We start from the raw sequence: 22,261 nt of genomic DNA on the forward strand, positions 1-22,261 counted from the left end.
ATGGGCCTATGGCCTGATCCAGTGGGGCTGTTCTTATGTTCTTATGAAACGCGAGCAGTTCACCCCGTGCTGTGATTATTGGGCAGTCCTACTGACTGCCCAAATCCTAGGCGAGTCTACTCGGAAGCAAGTCCCGATGTGTTTAGTGGAGGGGGAGCTATTCCCAGGAAAATGTGCATCGGATCGTAGCCTTGAGTTCTATAGGGTTCCTTGCCAATGCAGAAAGGAAAGGGCGTGGGTTTTATATACACTGCAGAGGACGGTGTGCTATGCACAGATTGTAAGCACCGATGGTGTAGAGACCTTGGTAGAGTTTTTTTTTGGGGGGGGAGGTATTTTTAAGCTCCCCTTTGGACGATCTGTGTGCATTTCTGAGTGTGTGTCCCCTCCCCGTTTAGAGGAATGCAGCCGGTCCGTCATCGAAGCGTCTGCGCGTAGTAGGGTGTGTGTATCATGTGTGTATGTCAACCCAACCCCTTGCATCCAGGAAGTAAATGAGACGTCAGGGTCAATGGCACCAAACGCCGGGGCCCGAGGGGAGGGGAGGGAAAGAGGAAGGAAAGAGGGCAGCCAGCGGAGCCGGGCGAGGGGGTTTGGTAACCGCTTTGTCTCCCTAGTGGCTGCGCTGCGCGTAGGCAATGAGTAACGCTGTCGCTGCTGCACGTGCCTCTTCCTCTGCCCGGGCAGCATCTCCAAGGGCCGCCCCCTAAGCCTCGCCGCTGCGTCTTCAATGTCCATCGGGGGTTGCTGCTGCTGCTGCTTGTGTCCAGGAGTGCCGAAGGGAAAGGGACCCCCGGGGAGTCCCTGCCGACCCTGCTGCCCTTCCCCTGGAGGAGGACCAGGATGCTGCGCCTACCGTGGCTTTGAACTATGGAAGGAGTTCTGTACAAGTGGACCAATTACATCGCAGGTACTGGGCGCTGGCAGGATCTTATCCCTGGCAGGGGTTGAGCCAAGAAGGGCCTTGCTGGATGCTCAGCGCCTCTTCTGCACACTGCACAGGAAAGGGTGGCTTGGCTGCACACTCTCTGACCTCCTTGTCTGCATCTTGAGATCTTGTCCATGAATGAGACCTTCTGGCAGGCAGGCACAAGAAAGTTATGGTTGGAAGGACTGGCAGCCCAGTCCTATGCATGTCTTCTCAGAAGTAAGTCCCATTAGTGGCAATAGGGCTTGCTCCCTGGAAAGTATGGATAGGATTGGGCTGTGGAAGCATATACAGGTGCTTGGTGAAGGCTACCTAGTTGCTGCTGAGCCATGATCTCATGGCACACCAGCTCACTGAGGTGTTTTTCAGTTGGATCTTCATAGGGACCTGCCATTTGCTCAGCAAGCAGGGATGGGAGGCAGTAGTTTGTGACCTTAACTTTCTGGAGGGAAATAGAAATGAAGGAGTAAGCTTAATAAAAGCTGTTGTGGACTTTGCTGCCAAAGGTGATGCAAGGAAAGGCAGCAGGATGCAGGTCTCTTGTTATCAGGTGTGCTCCCTGAGGCATCTGATGGGCCACTGTGAGATACAGGAAGTTGGACTAGGTGGTCCTTTGGCCTGATCCAGTGGGGCTGTTCTTGTGTTCTTAATCTGCTAGTCTGCAAGCATCTTCCTTCCCCCCCTTCCGTAGGCTCCCCAGAAGGTAATCTGCAGGCTTTCCATGGTGGAAAGCAGCCCTATGCCTTTAGAGTCAAGCGTGCCCTGTAGTGGGTCTCATGATTCTCAGTGTGTCGTGGAGTATGGGCCTCCTAGGAAGCATTTTACAGGAAGTTTGTTTAGGGCAAAGGAATAGAAATGTGAGGCAGCATCTCCTACTGGTGTAGCCCCTGTGTTGCTTCCTCTGATGAAACAGATTTGTCCTTAAGATTTGTCCTTTGTCCTTTAAAAGCTTGAGGTTTGAAGGCATGTTGCAAACTATTTCACTGAAGAAAGGTTTGGTAATACAGCACTCTGTTTTTTCCTGTATTCCTTGAGGAAAAATAGAGTTGCTTGAAATGCCTTGAGTAATGTATATCAAACCATTTAACCCAATGCACCAAATATCAATTACTGTTGTCGTTTGCTATGTGGTCTCTTCTGTTTTTTTGCTGTACCCCATAAGTCTTTGCAGTTCTGGGCCTTGGGGATGGAATGGAGGGTTTCAAGTACATCTGTATTAAAGGCATTTGGTTGTATTAAATTAATTTTCACACTTTTATATTGCCCTTCAAGAAGCTCTGGGCAGTGTACATAGTTCCTTCCATCCTTGTGTCATCACAAGAACGCTGTGAGGTAGGTTAGACTGAGAGAGTGACTGTCCTGAGGTCACCCAGGAAATTTTGTGACTGAGCAGGGATTTGAACCTTCCAGGTTTTGAGTCCAGCACCAGAACCACTACACCATCCTGGCTCTGTATATCTGTCTTTCTAGATTATTGATGGTGCTCAAAGTTTGGTACGTATGCTTACATAAAGAGCAGCTTTGATATGAGGCAGACCAATTCTCCTTCTGCCCTGGTACTATCTGTCATTGTACTGTCTCTAGACAGAGGTCTATGATAACTGACAAAAAAGGGAGATAATAGGAGCAGAACTTGGCTCTGTGTATATACAGTGTATGTATACTGCCATCCAAGTTTTTTCCTCTTCTCTTGCTGGGTTTAAAAACATGGTTGGTTCTTGTTTCTTAATTAGTTTTATTTGTATATATTCCATTAATCAGTTGTTCCAGATTAATGTGATCTTATTTATGAATGAGAGAGAACAGCTCTGCATCACAGGGTGGGTTGCCCAGGAATCTACAATGCCTAGGAGAGAAAAGGCTCAGTCTTTCACATGATTGGAAAACTGGAATATTGTAGTGATTGCCACATGGAAATCACAACACTGGGAAGGTTTTCTGATTGTCAGCAGTGACTGTTAAGGCAGGGCTTGACAAATCCTTGGCCTCCAGTTTGCCATGGAATCCAGAACCGTCACTGTGGTGCTTGGTCTTTTTGATAATAAATACTCGCTTTTCAAGTTATTTTGATGGTAAAACATGAGCAGAACTCGAGTGCTGAATTCTTTGTTTTGGAGCATTTGCAATCTGGTGTATTGCAGTGTATAACTGGTGGACAGTTCACTTGATCCTAGCACAGACCAGAAAGCACAGTGATTGATTTCTGTACTGATTTGAAAATCCATACAGACATTAGATGTGCAGTTAATGATGTCTTATCTCATGAGTGTGTTAATTTGTATGTTGTGGTATTAATGGCTAAATAGCTAGTGGAGATCCAAGTGGCCCCTTAGGACAGGCTGGGGCATTACTTGGGGTAAGGAGAAAAATATTCCCATAGCTCAAGGCAGTAGCATAGCTGGAGGGGACTGATAAATGCTGCAGGTGCTGCAATGTGCCATGTAAGCAATCCTTCCCACTGGCCTGAGCCAGGCCAAGCAGTGACAGCAACGCTCGGAAGATGCCATTTGGTCTGGTGAGCACCTGAGCACTGGAATGGCTCTGATGGTGATCGGGAGAGGCTACTTACATGGTGCATTGGGGCGCCTGCAGTACTTACTGTTTGCCCCCCAGCTGTGCTGCTGTCCCAAGGAGACCTCCAGCCTGCAGCAGAGGCATATGGCCCTGCTACACCAGCGCAGTTTAGGATTAGGCTGTAAATTTTCTGTCAGTGTGCTTTTGCTAAGGAGTACTTTTCATTGCCTCTTATCAGTGGCCTAATACTATTTTGTTACACTTGCATCTTGTTTTTCATGTGGCTTACTCCCATTTACAAATAACCAGGCTCAGATGCTCTTTACTTCAACAATGTAGCAGAATTGTGAAGCATCTAAAAACATTTTCTGGATTTGAAAAAAGGCAAATACAACAATACAGTGTTCTGTCGTTTACTTGCAATGTTGCAAATTAAGTAAGGTCTGAAGAGGGCAATTGAGAGCTTAATCTTTCTCTCCTGAACGATGACTAATTGTATTCCAAGACAGGCATCTTATTACGTATCTAGGTTTACATTTAAAAGCAGCAATAACCTGAAAACAGGGAGATCTGGATGGTTTTTATACTGTTTGCTTTTGCCTTAAATATGGCTTCATTGCCTTTAAAACCAGCAGTTCAATGAAGTAAACAAGTGTGTAGTTAAAGATAACAGTTATTATCAGTAGCAGATGAAAAGGAAGGACTTAAAGTTGTACTTTGAACCTGAAAAATGTTCAGGAAGGAAGCTTGTAAAAAAATAACTGAAAGATGTAGCTTGGTTTCAAAAGAAACCAAACTACAATTTTCTAAAGATCAAGCAAATGACTCTAATTTTTGCTCTTGGTATTCATTAGTGAATGGTTCAAGCAGCTTCTTCATGAGGAAGCCATGGTGTAGGCTTCCTCATGAGGAAGCTGCTTGAACCATCCACTAAAGAGGCTATCCCGTGTCTCCAAAACTAGACGTGATAGGGCAAAATGGATGCCATTTTTGGAATCAGCACCCCAAATATACCCAGGAATTGGTGTAACATTTAAGGAAGCAAAATGTTTGTTGACCTGTGTTATTGGTGCGTTTGAAAGAAGACAGTGTACATAGTATGCCTGACAAAATATTGGGACTGGCTGGAGAACCATGGAGGGCATGCCAGTTATAGGCAGCAGGTGTTTAATTCAGTATGATTTTTAAAAAGGATTGCATTTGAGAAATTGAATAGTGTTTGATATCACTATTTAAAACAGGAGTAGGTTTCTTCATAATTTAAAGCAATGGTTCTCACACGTGGATCCACTTTTTAGAATGAGAATCTGTCAGAACCCAGCGGAAGTGATGTCATGACTGGAAGTGACATCATAAAGCAGGAACATTTTTAACAATCCTAGGCTGCAGTCCTACCCACACTTACCCAGGAGTAAGTCCCATTTATTAACATTGTTAAAATAATATACAGAGTAGCCAGTTAGACATACAGAGCTGTAACATTTCCCCAAATGCAGTCACATATCATGGTAGCATTGCGTCTAATATATTAAAAATAAAATATTGAAATGAATGGGGACCCACCTGAAATTGGCTTGTGACCCACTTAGTGGATCCTTGCCCACAGTTTGAGAAACATTGATTTAAAGAATTTGCCGTAACAATAGTAAGTCTTTTGTTCCCTGTTCTTGCAGCTATCCAGAACCTGCTGGTACACATGCATGAATGTGCAGAAGCCCCAGTCTTGGAGTTATTTGTGATATTTATTTATTTATTTATTTATTTATTTATTTGCTGAATTTGTATCCCACCTTTCTCCCAAAGGGACCCATTTCAGAAATGTTATTGAAATAATTATAATCTGGCCCATGAGCTATATTAGACTGTCTTCCATAAAAAAACTGAGATTGTAGCTAGAGCATACATTGGATGCACTAAAGTAGTACAAGAGAACAATAAAACTCATCAAGACATTTCTTAAATTCCATGCATGGCATTTACTTGTTGATTGGAGCGAAGATTGTACATAGGAAACACTTGATATTTGTACTATTTTTTTTTTCAAAAGAGATGAGGAGTGAAAAATTCAATCAAATCCCAGGAAACTCATGAAGATTTTGCTCAGTTTATTTCAACGGTATTGGCCATTGGGACGGCAAAGGATTCCATGACCTTTTAGTGTGCTGAAAAGGTTTCCTGGCAGAACAACAGGATTGTTCCCTTGATGTAAATCTCTTCCAGGTTCCATAAACTGCCTGATCATGTCTCTGATATAACTGCAATGTCACAGTCTTTGATTTGGCAGTGCCTTTCTCATTCTGTTCTACTTGAGTCCCATTCCCATTTCTGTAATATGCCTATTCTGTATAGTAAAAGCACAGTTTTCAAATGTATGAAGTACTGATGAATTCAGTCATCTTGCTGTTTCTTCTATCTCTCTTATGAGATTTCTTGGTCAGTTGAAATATTGGCCAAAGCAGATATGCAAGTGGCAAAAATCACTTTTTCAGGGGTCAAGTGGCCTCTATTCCATAATGATATGTACCAGCCTCAACTCCTCTGCAGTTTGCAGTAAGCATCTCCTAGGCCCTCCACTGCAAGGATGCCTTTGTTTCATGTTACTTGGGTATATTTAGACTAGATGAGGCTAGAAACATGAATGGCTGATGGGTAGCCCAATTCTCTGCTCTTGGTGTCCAGGGCTGCAGCAGTGCCAAAAATGGCTACAGCTGTATCATGCACGCTCTGCAGGCAGCGCCAGTGGCTCCTTGGGAGAAGGAGACTTTTGTCCCCTTCCCCCAGGTAAACCGAGCAGCCCCACATTGGGGCTACTCAGTTGTACTGTACTGTACTGTAGAATTTTGAGCCTCTGTGTCAGGCCATTGGCCTGAAATGGAGGCTCAGGATCTGGTGGAGCAAAGCTCCAGTGGTCCCGCCACCCTCTTGCCTGCCCTGCTTCCTCCCCCAGCATGCCTCCTCCCTGCCCTCCCCCACCTCAGAACACCTCCTCCCTGCCTCCCCCTAGGCCCCCACCTACCTCTCCACTGCCTGGTAGTCCGGGCGACTGCTGAGCATCGGAACTCTGGTGCCCAGTGCTGGGCTAGCACCACCACTAGGCCACGTTTGCAACAGTACGAGCCAGTAGTGAAATGGCACGCACTGTATAGGATTGGGTCCTATGCCCTTGGCTGCCATCAACCAAGTGGATTGGAATTGCTTTTGCTGATACGTATGCTTAGGGAATACTATCAATTTCTTAAAATGCATTGTTTCATAAAAGTAATTAGTATTATAATGAATTGGTACAACAACAATCAAACGGGATTGTTTCAAAGTTGTAATTTTATTTAGTTGGCTATATCTAGGAATTATTCTGTGTATAAACCTGTTACGACAGCTACCATAATTCCCTCACTAGAGTAACAATGAAAAGTAAGTGCTATATTTGGCCTTTTGTGATTAAAAAGAAAAAAATCTTGCTCATGAGCTTGTGGTTGTTTTTTAAAATCTGTCATAACAGATTCCTAGACAGATGGAAATATCTGGGAAGCAGCTGCCTCTCTGTTGTTAAATCTCACAAGGTTTAGGACTAAAAGTTTACTTACAAATACTACTTAATGTGGCCCTAAGACCAAGGAGTAAATACGATTTATTTATAGTTTAATAAGGATTTACAGTATGAAAAAAATTTCTTGATAGAGCTTTGTTGTGCAAGAGTTAATGGGCAAAGTGCACTCAAACCCACAAAGAGAGCATGCTGGACATCTTCCTCTAAATCTTTGATGTGCACTAGACACTAAATTATTTTCAAGAGTAGTCAAAGGAAGATCTTGTGCTTGTACTGCCTTTTAGAAGAGAAAGACCTTTGCTGTCTGTCCAGTGTTTTAGTTTTACTTGGTTAATCACTTGCCACTTGTTTTAGATCAGGAAATGTCTATTGCAGCGGTTCCCAAACTGTGGGTCTGGGACCAACCAGTGGATCACAACTCAATTCTTGGTTGGTCACAAAACTGACAAGGCAGATTAGGTTATGTACATTAAGGGTTAAACAACCTGTTACGGGGGGAGCACTGCTGCCCAATCACCATTATAGCCGCAGAGGCTTGAGTGGCTGGTAAAGGGAAACCTTTTGTTTAGGTGGGTCCTGCTGCTGGAAAGTTTGGAAACCACTGTGTATTGGTCTTAAAATATGGCATGCATAACAAAGAATCCATAATTTGAAAAATACATAATAAACAAACAATTTATAACCATAAACCAAAAGTGGCTCCCAAAATGCTCACTAAAAACAAATTCTTGGCTCGGGTTCTATCTGCATGCATAGTACAATACAAACAGCTCTTCATGGTAGCACCAGTTGGATACCCACCACACCAATGGTTTGCAGCAGACAGGACCCATACATTATGAAGCTATTGAACATCAGAGAGAAGGTATAGAGGGATGCCAGTCATTAAGAACCTGGTGTCTGGATATTGTCAAGCCCTAGCCTGGGTGCATATTATTTCACACGAGTTTAAAATTTAATGGAATGATGACAGAACTGGCAAAGATATATCAGTCTAGAAATGGTAAGATTATGAAAACAAGGTTCTAGTACACTGTATAACACAAAAATGGTTTATGTTGAATGTTTCTTTTACAATTTAGAGAAGTGATTTCAACAGTAATCTTATTTTTTTATATCAAAACTTTTTTAGTTATCTTCAATTTGGTGTTATCGATCTATTGCCTAATGCGTTGTAATACATGTCTAATACAGCTGCATAGTATAAATTGTGGCTAAACTTTTGATGCTATGCAAAAAGTAGCATTTTTGAGATCCTTGCACCAAAATTAATAAATGTTGAAATAGTCTGATAAACATTAAATTGTTCAAATTTTGTTACTCATTGTTTGTGTATTTTGTCAATATGTGTCTAGTTTGAGTTTGATTATTCAAACAGGTATGAGCCCTGCTTTCCATCGTCGTTCTCAGCAGAGATACTATGACATTTGTAATGAAACGGAATTACACTAATGTTGTTTCCTTCTGTTGATGGTTTTCCTAGGTTGGCAGCCTCGCTGGTTTGTTCTGGATAATGGGATATTGTCTTACTACGATTCACAGGATGATGTTTGTAAAGGCAGCAAAGGAAGTATAAAGATGGCAGTATGTGAAATCAAAGGTAAGGACAGCATTGAGAGACTTGTATTCTGCTCCATGCTGAATAATGACGTATCCTAGGGCTCTCTTTGAGTGGACAACAGGGACCTGGATTCATTGTGCATTAATTAATGTCACCAAAAGAACAAACAGGTCTCATGGGTATTTGCAAGAAGCAATTTACACTTCCAAAGTATCCTTTTCCGTTGATGTACCAGAATAAGGGTTTGCAGTCGGAGCTCCAGAGTGTGGCGTTTCCAAAACTAGAAGTGGTCTCCACTTGCAGGTCGGAGTCCACTGCTGCGGAGGGGAGGCATGCGGAGGGGCCTGCCAGCCTCCAGGACCCTCTGGAGGCTCGCAGTCCCCCCAGGTATGTTTAAGTGTGCCTGGGGGTCCACGGCACTGCAATCACTGCGTGCCATTGGGACATCCCCCTTCATCCCAGTCCCTGCCCCTACAAGCACTTACCCCTGTTCTCAGACTCCTGGAGAGTTTGAGAACCACTGCTGTGCACACTTCCCTGGGATCCCATTGGACACACGTTTACTTCTGAGTAGACATGAAATAGGATTGTGCTGTAAGACAGATGAAGACCCTTTATCTCTGAACTTGAAGACCACTGGTTGAAATCTTCATGTACTAAATTGCTACTTTCAAGCACCCGCTTGTGGCTCTTCCCTTTGCTTCAGTTTTCTGGCACTGCCCTTTAACCCGTCCAGTTACTGTCACCACCAGTTTTAATTTCCTAAGTGCTTCCTTGTTCTAAAATCCACTAAACTCCACTCTGTTTCCTTCTAACTTTTGACAGAACCTTTGAAAACTTTTGATCTCAACCACTCACTGCCTTTGGTACTAAAATAGTATCACTGAACATACACAAAATGCTGATACCCACCCCCCCAACCGTGAGACAGGCAAACCTTTCACACACAACCAAGACAGGGCATTTTTCTCAGAGTATGACTTCCAGGCAGCTTTGCTGTAGCACCTCTCCTTTGAGAAATAACATTGGAAGACACACAGAGCAAAAGCAAAGGTGACAGTTTTGCTCTCTGTCCCAGACTGACAGGTCATTTTCAGCAAAATATAGTAGCTCGCTCCAGGTGAAATGTAACTGCCCCACTCCACCACCTGAGAGAGACGTTGTTAAACCTTAGAACTATTTTGTTTTTGTTTTAAATGCCTGGACTTGGCTTAGCAAAGTAACTGAAGGCTTCAGAACATGTGCAGGGGGTCATTCAGCCACCCCACATACATCTGATAAGAATTTTCAAAGCCTACAGTGACTTGTATACAAAAGCATTTTCTTTGCCCCCCCCCCCTTTAAAACAAAAGCAGCTCCAATTACTTATCTGTGTTATTCAGTTCACATCCAACAATGGACAGGCGATAAAAGCAGAAGAATAAAAGGAATGACTCCCCAACTCTCCCCATTTGGCTGGGCACCTGCTGAGATTAGGGACCCTTTTAGGAATGGCAAATGAAGGATACAAACTCAGGGCTGTACTGAGGAGGTGTGAACTGCAGTAGGCTTCCCAGCAGGCTTGTTCATTGTATTGAGCAAGTGCAGTTGTTTAAAAAAGTTTTGAGAGTTAGCCTTGGGTTGGGCATTTGATGCAGCCTGGCCACTTTACCCAGCAGTTGCATCTGGTCACCTGGAAGCAATTTCTGTTGGTCCAGGCAAGTGGCAAGCATGCGCAGTGGTATAACTAAAACAGCCTGAACCATTAAATACATTTGGATTCTGAAGCTCTTATATTTGTTATTCCAGGGAGTAATTGAAAATCTGTACTTTTAAATAAAATTTCATTTTATGTCCTCATTTGTTGCAAGTTCATCCAACAGACAACACAAGAATGGAGTTAATCATTCCCGGGGAACAGCATTTCTACATGAAAGCTGTCAATGCAGCTGAACGGCAGAGGTGGCTGGTAGCGCTAGGGAGCTCAAAAGCCTGCTTGACAGACACCAGGACAAAAAAGGAAAAAGGTACTGGTGCATGAGTCCAAAAATACAACAGGCCTTTTAAGAGAATGCTCTTTGTTAAAAATCAAATTCTTAACTGTAATAGTAATTGGCCAAAATGTTTGTCGAGTATACCTCTGCTTTTATTTTTTTTAAATTGTAAACATCAAAACTGTTGCTGTTCTAGGCTATGTCGTGTGTACTGAGGTCAGTTAGCGGGGCTTACAGTGTGCAATCCGTACACGTTCACTTGGAAGTAACATCTGCTGCAGAACCTCTTCCTAGGTTCTTGCAGGTTCAAATACGCCTAGGTTCTTGCATTCAGTTACATTTGTGTCAACTCTACAGGCAAGGAGGGCCTACTGTATTCTGTAAAGAGTGTGCCGTTTTAATAAAAAATGATTTTAAAAGTTTTGTTCCTTTAATTAAAGGAATGGAACATTCAAGAGGGCTGCAAAGACACTTGGCAACTTTCTTTTGATTCTGTAGCGTACCACCAGGAAGGCTGGGAAGTGTCCTTGGAAACATCCACACCACATGTGCAGACTGTACATCTAAAATGGATTCTATCGTGGTCCCTGTCAGACATAAGAATGAGTAGAGGACCAGAATGGGCTGAAAGGCCCAGTGAGATTTCAATGCATTGAAATAATTATTAGAGTGCTATGTAGTTAATTCACTTAAAATCCTTAATTGGTTTGTTATCATAGAAGATTTATGTAGTTGACAAACAACTTTTTTCTGCATATAGCATGTTAAAATTACAATTTTCCATTTGCTCACATGTGCATGGGAGCTTTTTCTACACAAACAGAACTTGAAATGGTTATGGGGGGGGGGAACTTGTGTTCATGAAACCTGTTGGCTGTCCTATGTTACTGGTACAGGTTTGCCCCCATGGTTACCTGAAATCGCAGATGCAGGTGAATGTCTGCCCTCCAGACCTGACCCAAGGAAAACTGAACCTGTAGATATTTGGTCAATGGATATGGGGGCCCACCTGTATTCGATTTCAGAGAAGCTCTTCCTGTTAACATGAGGAGAAAAAGTTGGGAGGATGGGTGGGGAAAAAATTGTACCCAACTCCTGTTGCATTGTGTGAGCTGCAAGAAACTGGTGAGCGTGGAAATGGACAGATATATCTGAAGCATAATAATGAATACTGTCCACTGTACAGTTTAAGAGTGTGCCATTCTAATAAAATGTGATTTTAAAAGTTTCATTCCTTTTATTAAAATGAATGTTCCATTCTAAAATCTACGTGTTTAAATTTGAAGCATGTTGAGGAAACTCCTAAATCTGATCAGTAAAGTTTCTTTTCCCCCCACTGTTTATGCAGAAATCAGTGAAACCAATGAATCTCTGAAAACCAAAATGTCTGAGCTTCGCCTGTACTGTGACCTCTTAATGCAGCAAGTTCATACAATACAAGAATATGTTCACCATGATGAGAATCGCTCGTCGCCCAGCACTGAGGTACCAAACCGTTCTTTGGGGGAGAGGGGGAACCAATTAATTCACTTCAGACATGGCATCTTCATTCTAGCAAATGCAACCTTTACGTTGAAATGGGTGAAAGGGTGGTATACTCCCTTTTGGAATTCTGTGTCTGAGATCTGGGGCTGCACATTTCAGTACCCATACTGGACTAGGAAAATTGGCAGCAGTGCTAAATTGCATTAATTAAGAACTGAACTGAAAAGTTCTAATAGACATCTGTATGTAGAGTATGAGTAAACTATTCACCTGGGCTAAAAGCCCCATCCTCAACATATGTATTGGTTCTGTTCTGGAGGTCTGTTCTGGAGTGGAACTTGCATACCTTGAAACAGCCAGCTGTTGCCAGTCTAGCACTATCTCACCTGCGTGAAAGCACTTCAAAGGACATACTGTGCTTGTGCAAAAGCAGCTATCTATAACTTGTTTTTTGTATTCTTAGTGATTTTGGGTGACTTTCTTTTCCAAAAGAGGAAAGTTGGCATACAAATGTTTTAAAATAGATAAATTCTTCAAACCATGACTTTTTTTTGAAGGGCTGGGTGGCCATATCTAGCCCACTCACAGGTTCACGACTGTTCCCTTCATAATAATAATAATATTAATAACTAGGTATTTATATACCACCTTTCTGGTCATCGGATTACTCCTCTGACTTTATTCAAGGCGGTTTACATAGGTAGGCGTTTCTAAATCCCTCAAGGGGATTTTTACAATCATAGAAGTTTCTGTCTTTCAAGAAGCACACGACATTTCAGATGGATCTTCCTGGTCTGGTCTCACTTCTGGCCTCCAGTTGCCACCCACACAGGCTGACAAGCAGCTCCTTCATATCTCACATGAAGGGCAGCCAAGATGCTTCTTCACTCACACCAAAGAGCAGATGGAATAACTCAGCTCGGCTTGTCAGCTGCTTCAAGGTCTCACCGTTCAGGGAGCTGCTGGTGGCCTCAAACTGGCGACCTTCCAATGTTATCTTCGGAGTAACGGAGGCTCTACCCTCTAGACCAGACCTCCTGCCCATTCTATTCATCTCTATTTCCAGTGGGGTTGGGTCAGGCAAGGCACTGCCCTGTGGTTGTATGCACCTGCCATTTTGGAAACTAGTGTTACTCATCCCACTGGGTGAAAAGCACTGTTCTACTCCTTGAATGCTACTGGCACTCATTCTCCCACAGTGTGGAAGCATTGAAGGCTTCTCTGTGGCCTGATTCTCTTTGGAGGGGGGGCACACAATAGGATTATGGACCTGTGAGCAGACAGAAAACTCTGCAGCGAACATCACATAGAGGTAGGGTGTATTCCATACATCTGTAGCACTTTAAGAAAGTTTATATCTTGAATCAAGATGATTCATTTCAGAATCAAATCAGCCATAGACTTCTGTGTAATAGCAAACTGTACTGGTCTTGCAGTAAGTATGTACTTTCAGTTGAGATTTAGAAGCAATTTTAGTTTTAAAAACCCAGCCTCTATGCTGACTCTGGCAGGGAGGGTTGCGTTGGCTGAGTTTGGCCGATGCAAGGGTCCGGGAAGGGGGGATGGAAGCATTTCAGGGTGGTCTTGGGGGAGGCGGGTGGGGAAAAGGAGGCGGAGCTGGGACACTGCTCTTATGTCAGATCCCAACCCTGTTCCCTGAGCAGTGCGGAGTGGCACAAGTCTGAAGAGACCCATTGGGGCTGCGGTGGCTTACCCGGGGATAAGGGGAAGGGTTTCTACTTGCCTCCTGCTAAGCCACTTTGGGCCCCATCTTACATGGATACAGCGCAGGCCTCCTGGCCTACCTATTCCAGCACAAGATAGGATTGCATTGTTAGTTGATCAAGTAAAGGGAATAAAACAGTAGGAGCTTCCTTTTAGTTGGGAATTCAGACCCTTTTTGTTCCTAAAGAGCTGCAGGAGGAAAGTACTTAACACAGTGGGTTCGCAACCATTTCTAGGTCATGGATCCCTTAAAAATCAACCCCCTTCTCAGATAAATGCACATAAATACCTACACACAAAGTTCTTGTGTGTAGACCCTCTGAAGCTCATCCATGAACTCCAGTTAAGAACCCCTGATGTAACATGCTGACCATCCGCCCCATTAGGAAAAAAAAGTGATACCTCAGCTGCACTGTCTGGGGTGATGTGACCAACCTGTCTGCTACTTCCTCTGCACAGATGCTTGGGACTTGGCAAAGAATCTGTACTGGCAGCAAAGGGAACATTGCAAAAATGTGCAGTTATTGATGGGTGATGTCCTGGCTAGATACATTTGGAAGTAGGCTGCTTGTGCTTTGGAAGAACATTTTATTAGCAAGAGGTCCTTTTTCTTCTTTGGTTGGTTGCTGACATGGACCTTCTTTCTGCCTTTTCAGAATATGAATGAAGCATCTTCCTTGCTCAGTGCTACTTGTGATACCTTCATCACGACACTTGAGGAATGTGTGAAAATAGCCCATGTCAACTTTAAACCGGAGATGTTTCAGTTGCCTCATCCAGACCCCTTAGTTTCGCCTGTGTCACCTTCACCTGTACAAATGGTTAGACATTCTTATTGTCAGCACTTCCTGAGAGTTGGGTGGGGGGATTGGGAGGAAATGGTGGAAGAATATGATTTAAGCAGGCTTTGCAAAACTCATCACAGCAAACTTTCCTGAGTTGATGTCTTGGATTTCTCCAACGTGTAATTGATGTGACAATCCTTAACACGTATTACCAGTGAGTAAGCTTCACTGAATACAATGGGACTTTCAAGTCAGGATTTTGCTGTACGATTTCTCTCCTAGGTATGCCGTGTTGCCTCCGTTAACACCAGGAATCCATTCCTGGAAAACTGAGTGCTGTCTGAAAAAAAGAACTATAGTAGATGTCATTTAAGGAAACTAGTACTGATTGACCAGAGTGCTCTGCTCTCATGGGCTATAATAGCTGTAAATTAGCCCAGGATGAAGAGTTCTGAAGTAAAACAGCATGAAAGGAAATGGCATTATCTGAAGTGTAAACTGTACTTATTGGGCAGGTAGAGTGGCACCACATATGTTCAGGTGCTTAGAAACACATGCATTGTATAGAGCTGCAGTTTTCAAACTCCCAGGGAGTTTGAAAGCCGTGGTAAGTTCTTGCGGGGGCAGAGGGAAGGCAGCAGCGCAATCCCCAGGATCACAGAGCTCAGGGGGGCTGCAGGGGCTTGGGTGCACTTACCAGAGCCTCCTGCAGCCTCCTGGGGGTGCGGGGAGCCCTGCACGGCTGTCCGCCGGACTCCCGATGCTTCACAAGTGAAAGTGGAGAGATCATGCTCTGCTTCCGCTAAACCGGAAGTGGAGTGTGATCGCTCTACTTTCACTCTGGAAGCTTCAGGGAGCCCTGCAGACAGCCACGCAGGGCTCCCCGCACCCCCAGGAGGCTGCAGGAGGCTCTGGTAAGTGCACCCAAGCCCCTACAGCCCCCCTGAGCACCGCGATCTTGGGGATTGCACTGCTGCCTCCTCCCTGCCTTCTGGCTGCCCCCACTCCTTAAGGGGAAATGGGCCAGGGCTGACGGGCTGTGGCGTTGCAACACCCCAGTCTGAAAAGCCCTGGTATAGAGGATGCTGGGATCAGACATGGCTTGTCCTTACTTGCTTGTATCTTTCAGATGCAGAGACTTAACTAGTAAAAGTTTAGGACATTGTTTCTCAAGCTGTGGGTCAGGACCTACTAGGTGGGTTGCAAGCCAATTTCAGATGGTTCCCCATTATTTCAATATTTTATTTTTAGTATATTAGACTTGATGCCAACATGTTATGTGAATACATTTGGGCAGATCTTTCCTTTTAACAGGCTATAATGTATATGCTTTTAACAATGATTGTCAATGGGGCTTACTCCTGGGTAAGTGTGGATAGGATTGCAGCCCAGGATTGTTAAAAATTTTTCCTGCTTGATGATGTCAGTTCTGGCCATGACATCACTTCCAGGTTAATGACATCACTTCTGGTGGGTCCCAACGAATTATCATTCTGAAAAGTGGGTCCTGGGATAAAAAGTTTGAGAATTACAGATTTAGGAGGTATGCAATAATATATTTTTCAATTGTTTTTAGATGAAACGTTCTGTTAGCCACCCGGGTACTTGTAATTCAGAAAAGTAAGTATTAAGCTGTTGTTTAACAATATTTTTTAAACTTGGGAACTAAAACAACAAATAGTTGAAAAAGTTTGGAACCCGTAGTTCTTTATTCTTCCCCGCATAATGAAGCCCATATTATTTCTTTGCCTAGTTGTCCAAATTCTAGAGGCAACACCCTCAGCTTACGCGAGCTGCCTTCCCCAGAGCACCTGACCAAAGCTCTGAACCTCTCAAAAAGCTGCTGCTGAGGCTTTGGATGTGCATCATGGGATGCAGTGTGATGTGGAGGGGCTTCAGGATAGGTACCTGGGAGCTGTAAATGGACACTCAGTTAGTGGTTGCTGCCCCTAATGTCTGAGGTTTCCTCTACCCCTTCCCACTGCATTTTATACCACTGTCAAGAGTTCTCAGACCCTTGACAGCAACTCATGGAGGGGCTTGGGGACTTTTCGTGAGAAGGACAGTGGCGAGGAGAAGGTGGCTTGCTGTTGCTAGCTTGAGTGCTCTGCTTATTCAGGGGGAAGGGCAGGATATCCGTAATTTAGGGTGCAATCCTAACCCCTTACGTCAGTGCTTTCCAGCACTGGCATAGCGGTGCCAATGGGACGTGTGCTGCATCCTGTGGTGGGGAGGGCAGTCACAGAGGCCTCCTCAAAGTAAGGGAATGTTTGTTCCCTTACCTCAGAGCTGCATTGCCCTTATGTCAGTGCTGGAAAGCACTGACATAAGGGGTTAGGATTGTGCCCTTGGATAAATAAAAGCGGAAGCTTTAGATGCTACCCAAAGCATGTGTGCCTCTATCTTCTCCAATATGAATATGTTGCTTTGGAAAATGTATGTTGGTTGCCCTGATCATTTGCAATATAAATAATAAAATTAGTAAATGGATTGTCTGAATTCCGCATGACAGTTTTGTGTGATGTGTTTTTATATAAATAAGACTTAGAGAACAAAAGCACAAACAAATTAGACCATTCAAAACACCTTTTGCCTTTTATTGTTATAGTAATAGACACAATCCATTCTTTTCTGTGTGTACGGAGTTCTCTTGGGCACAGCAGCAGAATATTCACTGCATAAAATATATTACAGCATTTGGTTCAACGGGACCTGTATGCTGCTGTGCCTTGAAACTATGGATCTACCTGCTCAGCTACTCAACCATAGTAGCTGAATGCATGCAGAGTGCAATCCCAAAGATATTCTGCTAAGTCTGCCTCCCACTGGTTAACTGGACATACTACAGCAATCATGTGAGCTTCCCAAATAAGGTTATCCAGCAACACTGTTCTTGTACAAGACCTGGCATACAGGATATTCTCTCAAAGAGCACATGTATGTTCCCTAATATGGTCTTGTGTTATTTGGACTGACTAGGCTGGAAAAGAAAGCGCCTGTGTATCTGAGTAGCATATTATGGGAATCTCTAACATGCCTGTAGTATTCCTTTCTCTCTTCATAGTTTGCTGTACCATCTTTCAGGAAAGTGTTGACCTTTACTGAGGAAATAGTGGCTTGGATCCAAAGGTGCCTTGCACAACCAGAAACGCGCTTCTGTTCATGCAAGGTGCTCTCCCATTTTCCAGTTTCCCCCTCCCACTGCAGCTCCCCACAGTCCATCCCACACTGTTCTGCATGGTTGTCTCTTCCCCCCCATTGGAATTTTGGGAGACAGTGGGAAGTGGGGAGGCTGCAGTGGGAAGGAGCAGTTGAGAGAGCTCTCTTGTTCCAATGGCATTCCTGGGGGCGGGGCCAGATGTCCCTGGGTGCCACACCTCTGAGAGCGGAGCCACCTTTCTCACCCACCCCCCTGCCACCACCCCTGCTCTCATCCAGGGGCCTTTGGAGAGCTATGGAGGCCATGCACTGCCTCTCTGATCCTTGGGAAGATTGAAAATTGCTACTTCAGGTTTTTGGCCAAAAACCTGAAGTAGCTATTTTCAGCTTTCTGTGGGCCTCTGAAGGCATCCAGAGGGCCCTGGGGGTGTTGCATGACCCTGGAGGTGGTGCAGGGGGGCTCCCTGACTCTCCAAAGGCTCCCCGGGTCGTGGGGGGAGGGCGGCACAGGGGCCAGGATTGCCAGTGCCTTGTTCATGTAGAACCCTGTCCATGTTTCTCTGGATACAACATACTGTTTCAAAGTAAAATAAGTTAGTGTGAATTGCTGCTGTTAGAAAAGTTTGTAAAATATGCAATACCATTTAATTTGCAGAAGCAGTCAGCTTATTAGAGAATCAAATTCTTCAACCCACTGGTTATCCCAAAAGTGCAGAAGAACAGTCTCAGAATCAGAACCTTCAGTAGATACTCCCCCTGAAGATACAGACAGTAAGTTTTGAAGAAAGTGTGTGTTATATCTGCAAACTGGATGCTTCTGGGTTTTTTAACCTGTTTGTGACAAACATCCTAATCCTGCATAGCTCACTCTGCACTGTATACAGCCATGCCAACGGGATGTCTGTTGCATCATACAAGGGGGGTTTGGGTCCCAGAAGCCTCACAGAGGTTTGTTCTACCTGGAAGTCTACATTTGTTCTCTTGCCCCATGGCAAGCTTCCAGTTGCACAGTGGGTCTTCTCAGACCTGCACTAGCTACTTTGTTGTCACAGGTCTGAGAGGACTCGAGTGTGCCTAACCTCTAGGACTTGTAGGGAAAGGTGAAATGGGGGGAGGGCTTCATTAAACCATATGGGCATCTCCTCCTGCCTGACCAACTCTGAGTTGCCTTTGTCAGGTGGAATGGATCATGCTGCTTGTGTGTGATTTGTTGATCAAGTGAATAGAGCTTTTCCAAGACATGATTTGAGGGTACTCTGACTTATGCCTTTATAGGACCAGCGCGCTGTTCCAGAAGTACTCTTAATGGAGATTTGGCACCTTCTGCCATTCCCGATGTGACTCTAGCAGTGTCTCAGAAACAATCAGAACTTGAAGAGGCTCTTCTGCCAACTCCCTGAAGAAATAAAAGGATCAGCTTCCTCTAATTTGTGCTATGCAAATGCTGCTGTAATTCTACTATTGCTGTAGGGAGTAGTTAGTTACCTGAGTGAAGGATTTCTCTGCACTTTATCGAATAATGTAAAAACTAACTTTGAAGTGTATTTTATCTTTATATAGTTTATTTGCCAGAGTATTTTCCTAAAAAGAACCAACAACCTTCAGTTTGTGCATTTTTGAAACAAATTATGGTTTAATCGGTAAGTATGTACCTTTTGTAAATGTAGCTCTTCTTTTTACATAGTGTGATAGCTGACAACTTAGTGAATTTTGAAATTCTAACACGGGGGGGGGGGAGGAGAGATTTAACATATGGGATAGGGAAAACTTGTGCCACAAGCCCAGCTGGTCCCTTGATCACATTGAGGCAGAGCTGTCACTTGGGTAAGGCAACTGAGGGTGCCACCCTGGGTTGCATGCTTTCATGACCAGTATATGGCCATAGTAGGTGGGCTCTGCACTGGTTGAGTTGCCCCAGGCCTAGGGACACTTCTGCCCTTAGGATGCAGTGCCACCTTCTGCTGAAATCAATTACAGTCCTACCATTTGAGTCTCATGGCTCAAGACTGCATCAGTGGAACCTTAGCCTGTGTTAAGAGCAAGCCTGTGTTCCTAAAAGCTTATTGGTAATTGGGAGTTTCCCCTTTCATAAGCAATGGTGTACAAAAAGGGCATCCGTTTAACACAAGGTATCCCTGAAGTACACATCAAGGGAGTCATGATTCAGCCCAAATTAGGCACTTCTAATTGATTGGTTTTCATGAGAGAAGTTTAAAACACAGGTCAGTGAGACTTTACCGTGCTTAGTTTTAGCGGGATCATATCCTAAATGCTTCAATTCCATCTTTTTGGGTTGTTTTTGTTTTAAAATAGGAATTAAAACATCTGCATTTCTCTGACTGGTACCAAATCTGACTGGTATTTTTAGTCAATCCAAAACATTGATGATGTGCAGTATTTTTTTTCATATGAACATATCAACTGTCTGATTATGAGGTGTTATACCATACATGGGGTAAAGTTATTTTAACATTTTGGATGTATTTATTCCATTTTTGTACCAAAAGAATTCATATTTACTGTCATTGCTGAAAAAGAGAGATGTGAAGGTGTGCTTAATTGTCTTGAAGTGTGTTGCATCACTAAATAGCATTCTAGCACTGTTCTTTAAAAAAAAAATCATTGGATATGGTTGAGCCAAAATTAAGACTTGATTTCAATGAAGAGTAAAGCAGATGCTTAACTTTCTCCCATTTAAGTAAATGGAACAAAAAGTTGCTTATACCTTGGCTGGATTGCATCTGTTCTTTCTGCATAAAAAGAGAAATATCCTTGATATGTCTTTTTACCAAAGTGTTATTTTAGCACTGGTTTATAAAATATGCTCTTCAGCTGCTGTTGTAACGTATTCATGTTTGCAGCTATAGATTTATTTATGACATATTTATACCAAAGGGGGAGGGTGGCTATTATCATTGTGAGTTCTGTAACTTCAGGAAATATGTACATGTACAGTGATATTTTCATCTCAAATCCAGTGTCCAATATGAATTCACTTCTAGCTGAGCTGAGAATTGAGCTCTCATTGGGGAATGAAGCATATAGCATAGCCACCACCTGTCAAAAATTACGGACATGATTCATCAGCGATTTCCCAGGTGCAGGCTCTGTTATGTAAGAAAAAGATGAGATGTTGCACCTTAAACTTTAGCAACTTTGTACAGAAGTTCTCAATGGATTGTGTCCTTTAAACTGTTGATTTTTTGGATTGTAAATTCTTTGTTTTTGTATTCACTTTTGGATAAAGTTGGTATATAATGTCTTGGCCATGGAGCACTTTTTTAAAAATAAAAAAGCTTTTTTTTAGAAGTTACATTAAGTGTTCAATAAATACTGTTTTTACACTCATACAAGCTCAGTTCTTCATTTACTGATCGGATCTTTTAATTGAAGAAATATATTGACTGTCTGATTCGTGCTAATGTTTTAGACCACAATATTAAGCTCACTTACCTGTGAGTAAGCCCTATTGAATGGAATGAGACTATCTTTGTAATAGTGTGTCAGATAGGTAGTCACAGGGTGGTGCATAGAACCTACACACAGGGAACAAGATTACATCTTCCTTTTGCACCTACAGATTTACTGGACAGCCACACGTGGATGTCTCGTAACTTTTGCATAGGGCCTATGCACAAAAAAATTGTCATGTGGTTGATTTCTGGATTGGTTTACATAGCATGGGAATAAAAACATGATTCTTGTCCCAAGGAGGCTCACAATTTGTTTGCGTTTTGCACACGCTTATAAAATGCATCTATTGGATAGAAGCAGCAGTGATTAGAAATGCTGAAACCAAAACGGACTCATTGAATCTAAGGAATTTGGAGATTGACTTTCCAAAGGCCATGTCTGTTCAGGCTTGAGGATGGATTTTACAGCAGAGGTCAGCAACCTTTTCTGGCAAAGGGACTGAATGGTTGGCAATCACATGATCTTCTGGGTTGCTAAGCTCCGGAAGTGGCTGTGTGAAGTCTATCCTCCTGCGGGCATTTGCTGAGCACGGGACAGGGAATTGCAGAGATTCCTGCTCAGGCTCACACAGCCCCTGTGCCGCCACAGCTTCCTAAGGAAAAGTGCTCATTGTTCAATGATATGCAGGAGACTGAGTCAAAGGACTTGGGCTCCTGGCGGGTGGCGGGCTGCATCTGGTCAGCAGGCTGTAGATGGCCAACCCCTGCTCTACACGTACTTTCCCATGTTTCTAGTTAGCAGTGTGGAAAGCCGACACCTGGAAAAGGCTTTGGTTCCCCATCCATTGGCTTCCTTAAATAGTAGTGATCTGACCTGACTTCCAAATATGTCACTGTTAGGACAAAGCAGAGAGCTTCAATAACACATTTGGCACACTTTTAATAGGTGACTCTCACATCTGTATCCTGACTTTGAGAACTCTGGACAATGTTTGTGGAAGAGCTCCATAGCTTCATAGCAAATCTCTGTGGTATGGTACAACTTATGCATAGGGACTTGTCAAAGGTCACGCTCTGGCTGCCTGGGGAGAGGATGGGTAATTGGTGGCCAGTACTCTGGGAAAGGGAGAGAAAGGCCAGAAGGGTAGAAATGAAACTTGCCTGGACCTCC

General features: G+C 43.6%; 1 protein-coding gene across 2 annotated transcripts; it reads left to right on the top strand.

The window, feature by feature from the left end:
- The first annotated feature begins 553 nt into the window (after window positions 1-553).
- PLEKHA3 (pleckstrin homology domain containing A3) lies at window positions 554-21,012 on the top strand. Of its 2 annotated transcripts, XM_066635072.1 has the most exons (8): window positions 554-910; window positions 8,473-8,589; window positions 10,401-10,556; window positions 11,872-12,008; window positions 14,390-14,554; window positions 16,095-16,138; window positions 18,333-18,448; window positions 18,953-21,012. In XM_066635072.1, the coding sequence occupies exons 1-8, from the start codon at window positions 871-873 to the stop codon at window positions 19,075-19,077; spliced, it is 900 nt and encodes a 299-aa protein (XP_066491169.1). In that variant the 5' UTR covers window positions 554-870; the 3' UTR covers window positions 19,078-21,012. The 2 variants fall into 2 exon arrangements, with proteins under 2 accessions (XP_066491169.1, XP_066491178.1); XM_066635081.1 differs by lacking the exons at window positions 18,333-18,448; window positions 18,953-21,012 and adding an exon at window positions 17,213-17,303.
- Window positions 21,013-22,261: the final 1,249 nt, after the last annotated feature.

This window comes from Tiliqua scincoides, chromosome 1 (genome assembly GCF_035046505.1).
Source record: "Tiliqua scincoides isolate rTilSci1 chromosome 1, rTilSci1.hap2, whole genome shotgun sequence".
Taxonomy (NCBI): Eukaryota; Metazoa; Chordata; class Lepidosauria; order Squamata; family Scincidae; genus Tiliqua; species Tiliqua scincoides.

Excerpts from the sequence above, each read along its gene's own strand:
- PLEKHA3 (XM_066635072.1), top strand. The coding sequence starts at position 871 with ATGGAAGGAGTTCTGTACAAGTGGACCAATTACATCGCAG. Across the intron at positions 14,555-16,094 it reads CACCTTCACCTGTACAAATG|ATGAAACGTTCTGTTAGCCA; the intron begins GTTAGACATTCT and ends AATTGTTTTTAG. Across the intron at positions 16,139-18,332 it reads GGTACTTGTAATTCAGAAAA|AAGCAGTCAGCTTATTAGAG; the intron begins GTAAGTATTAAG and ends TTTAATTTGCAG.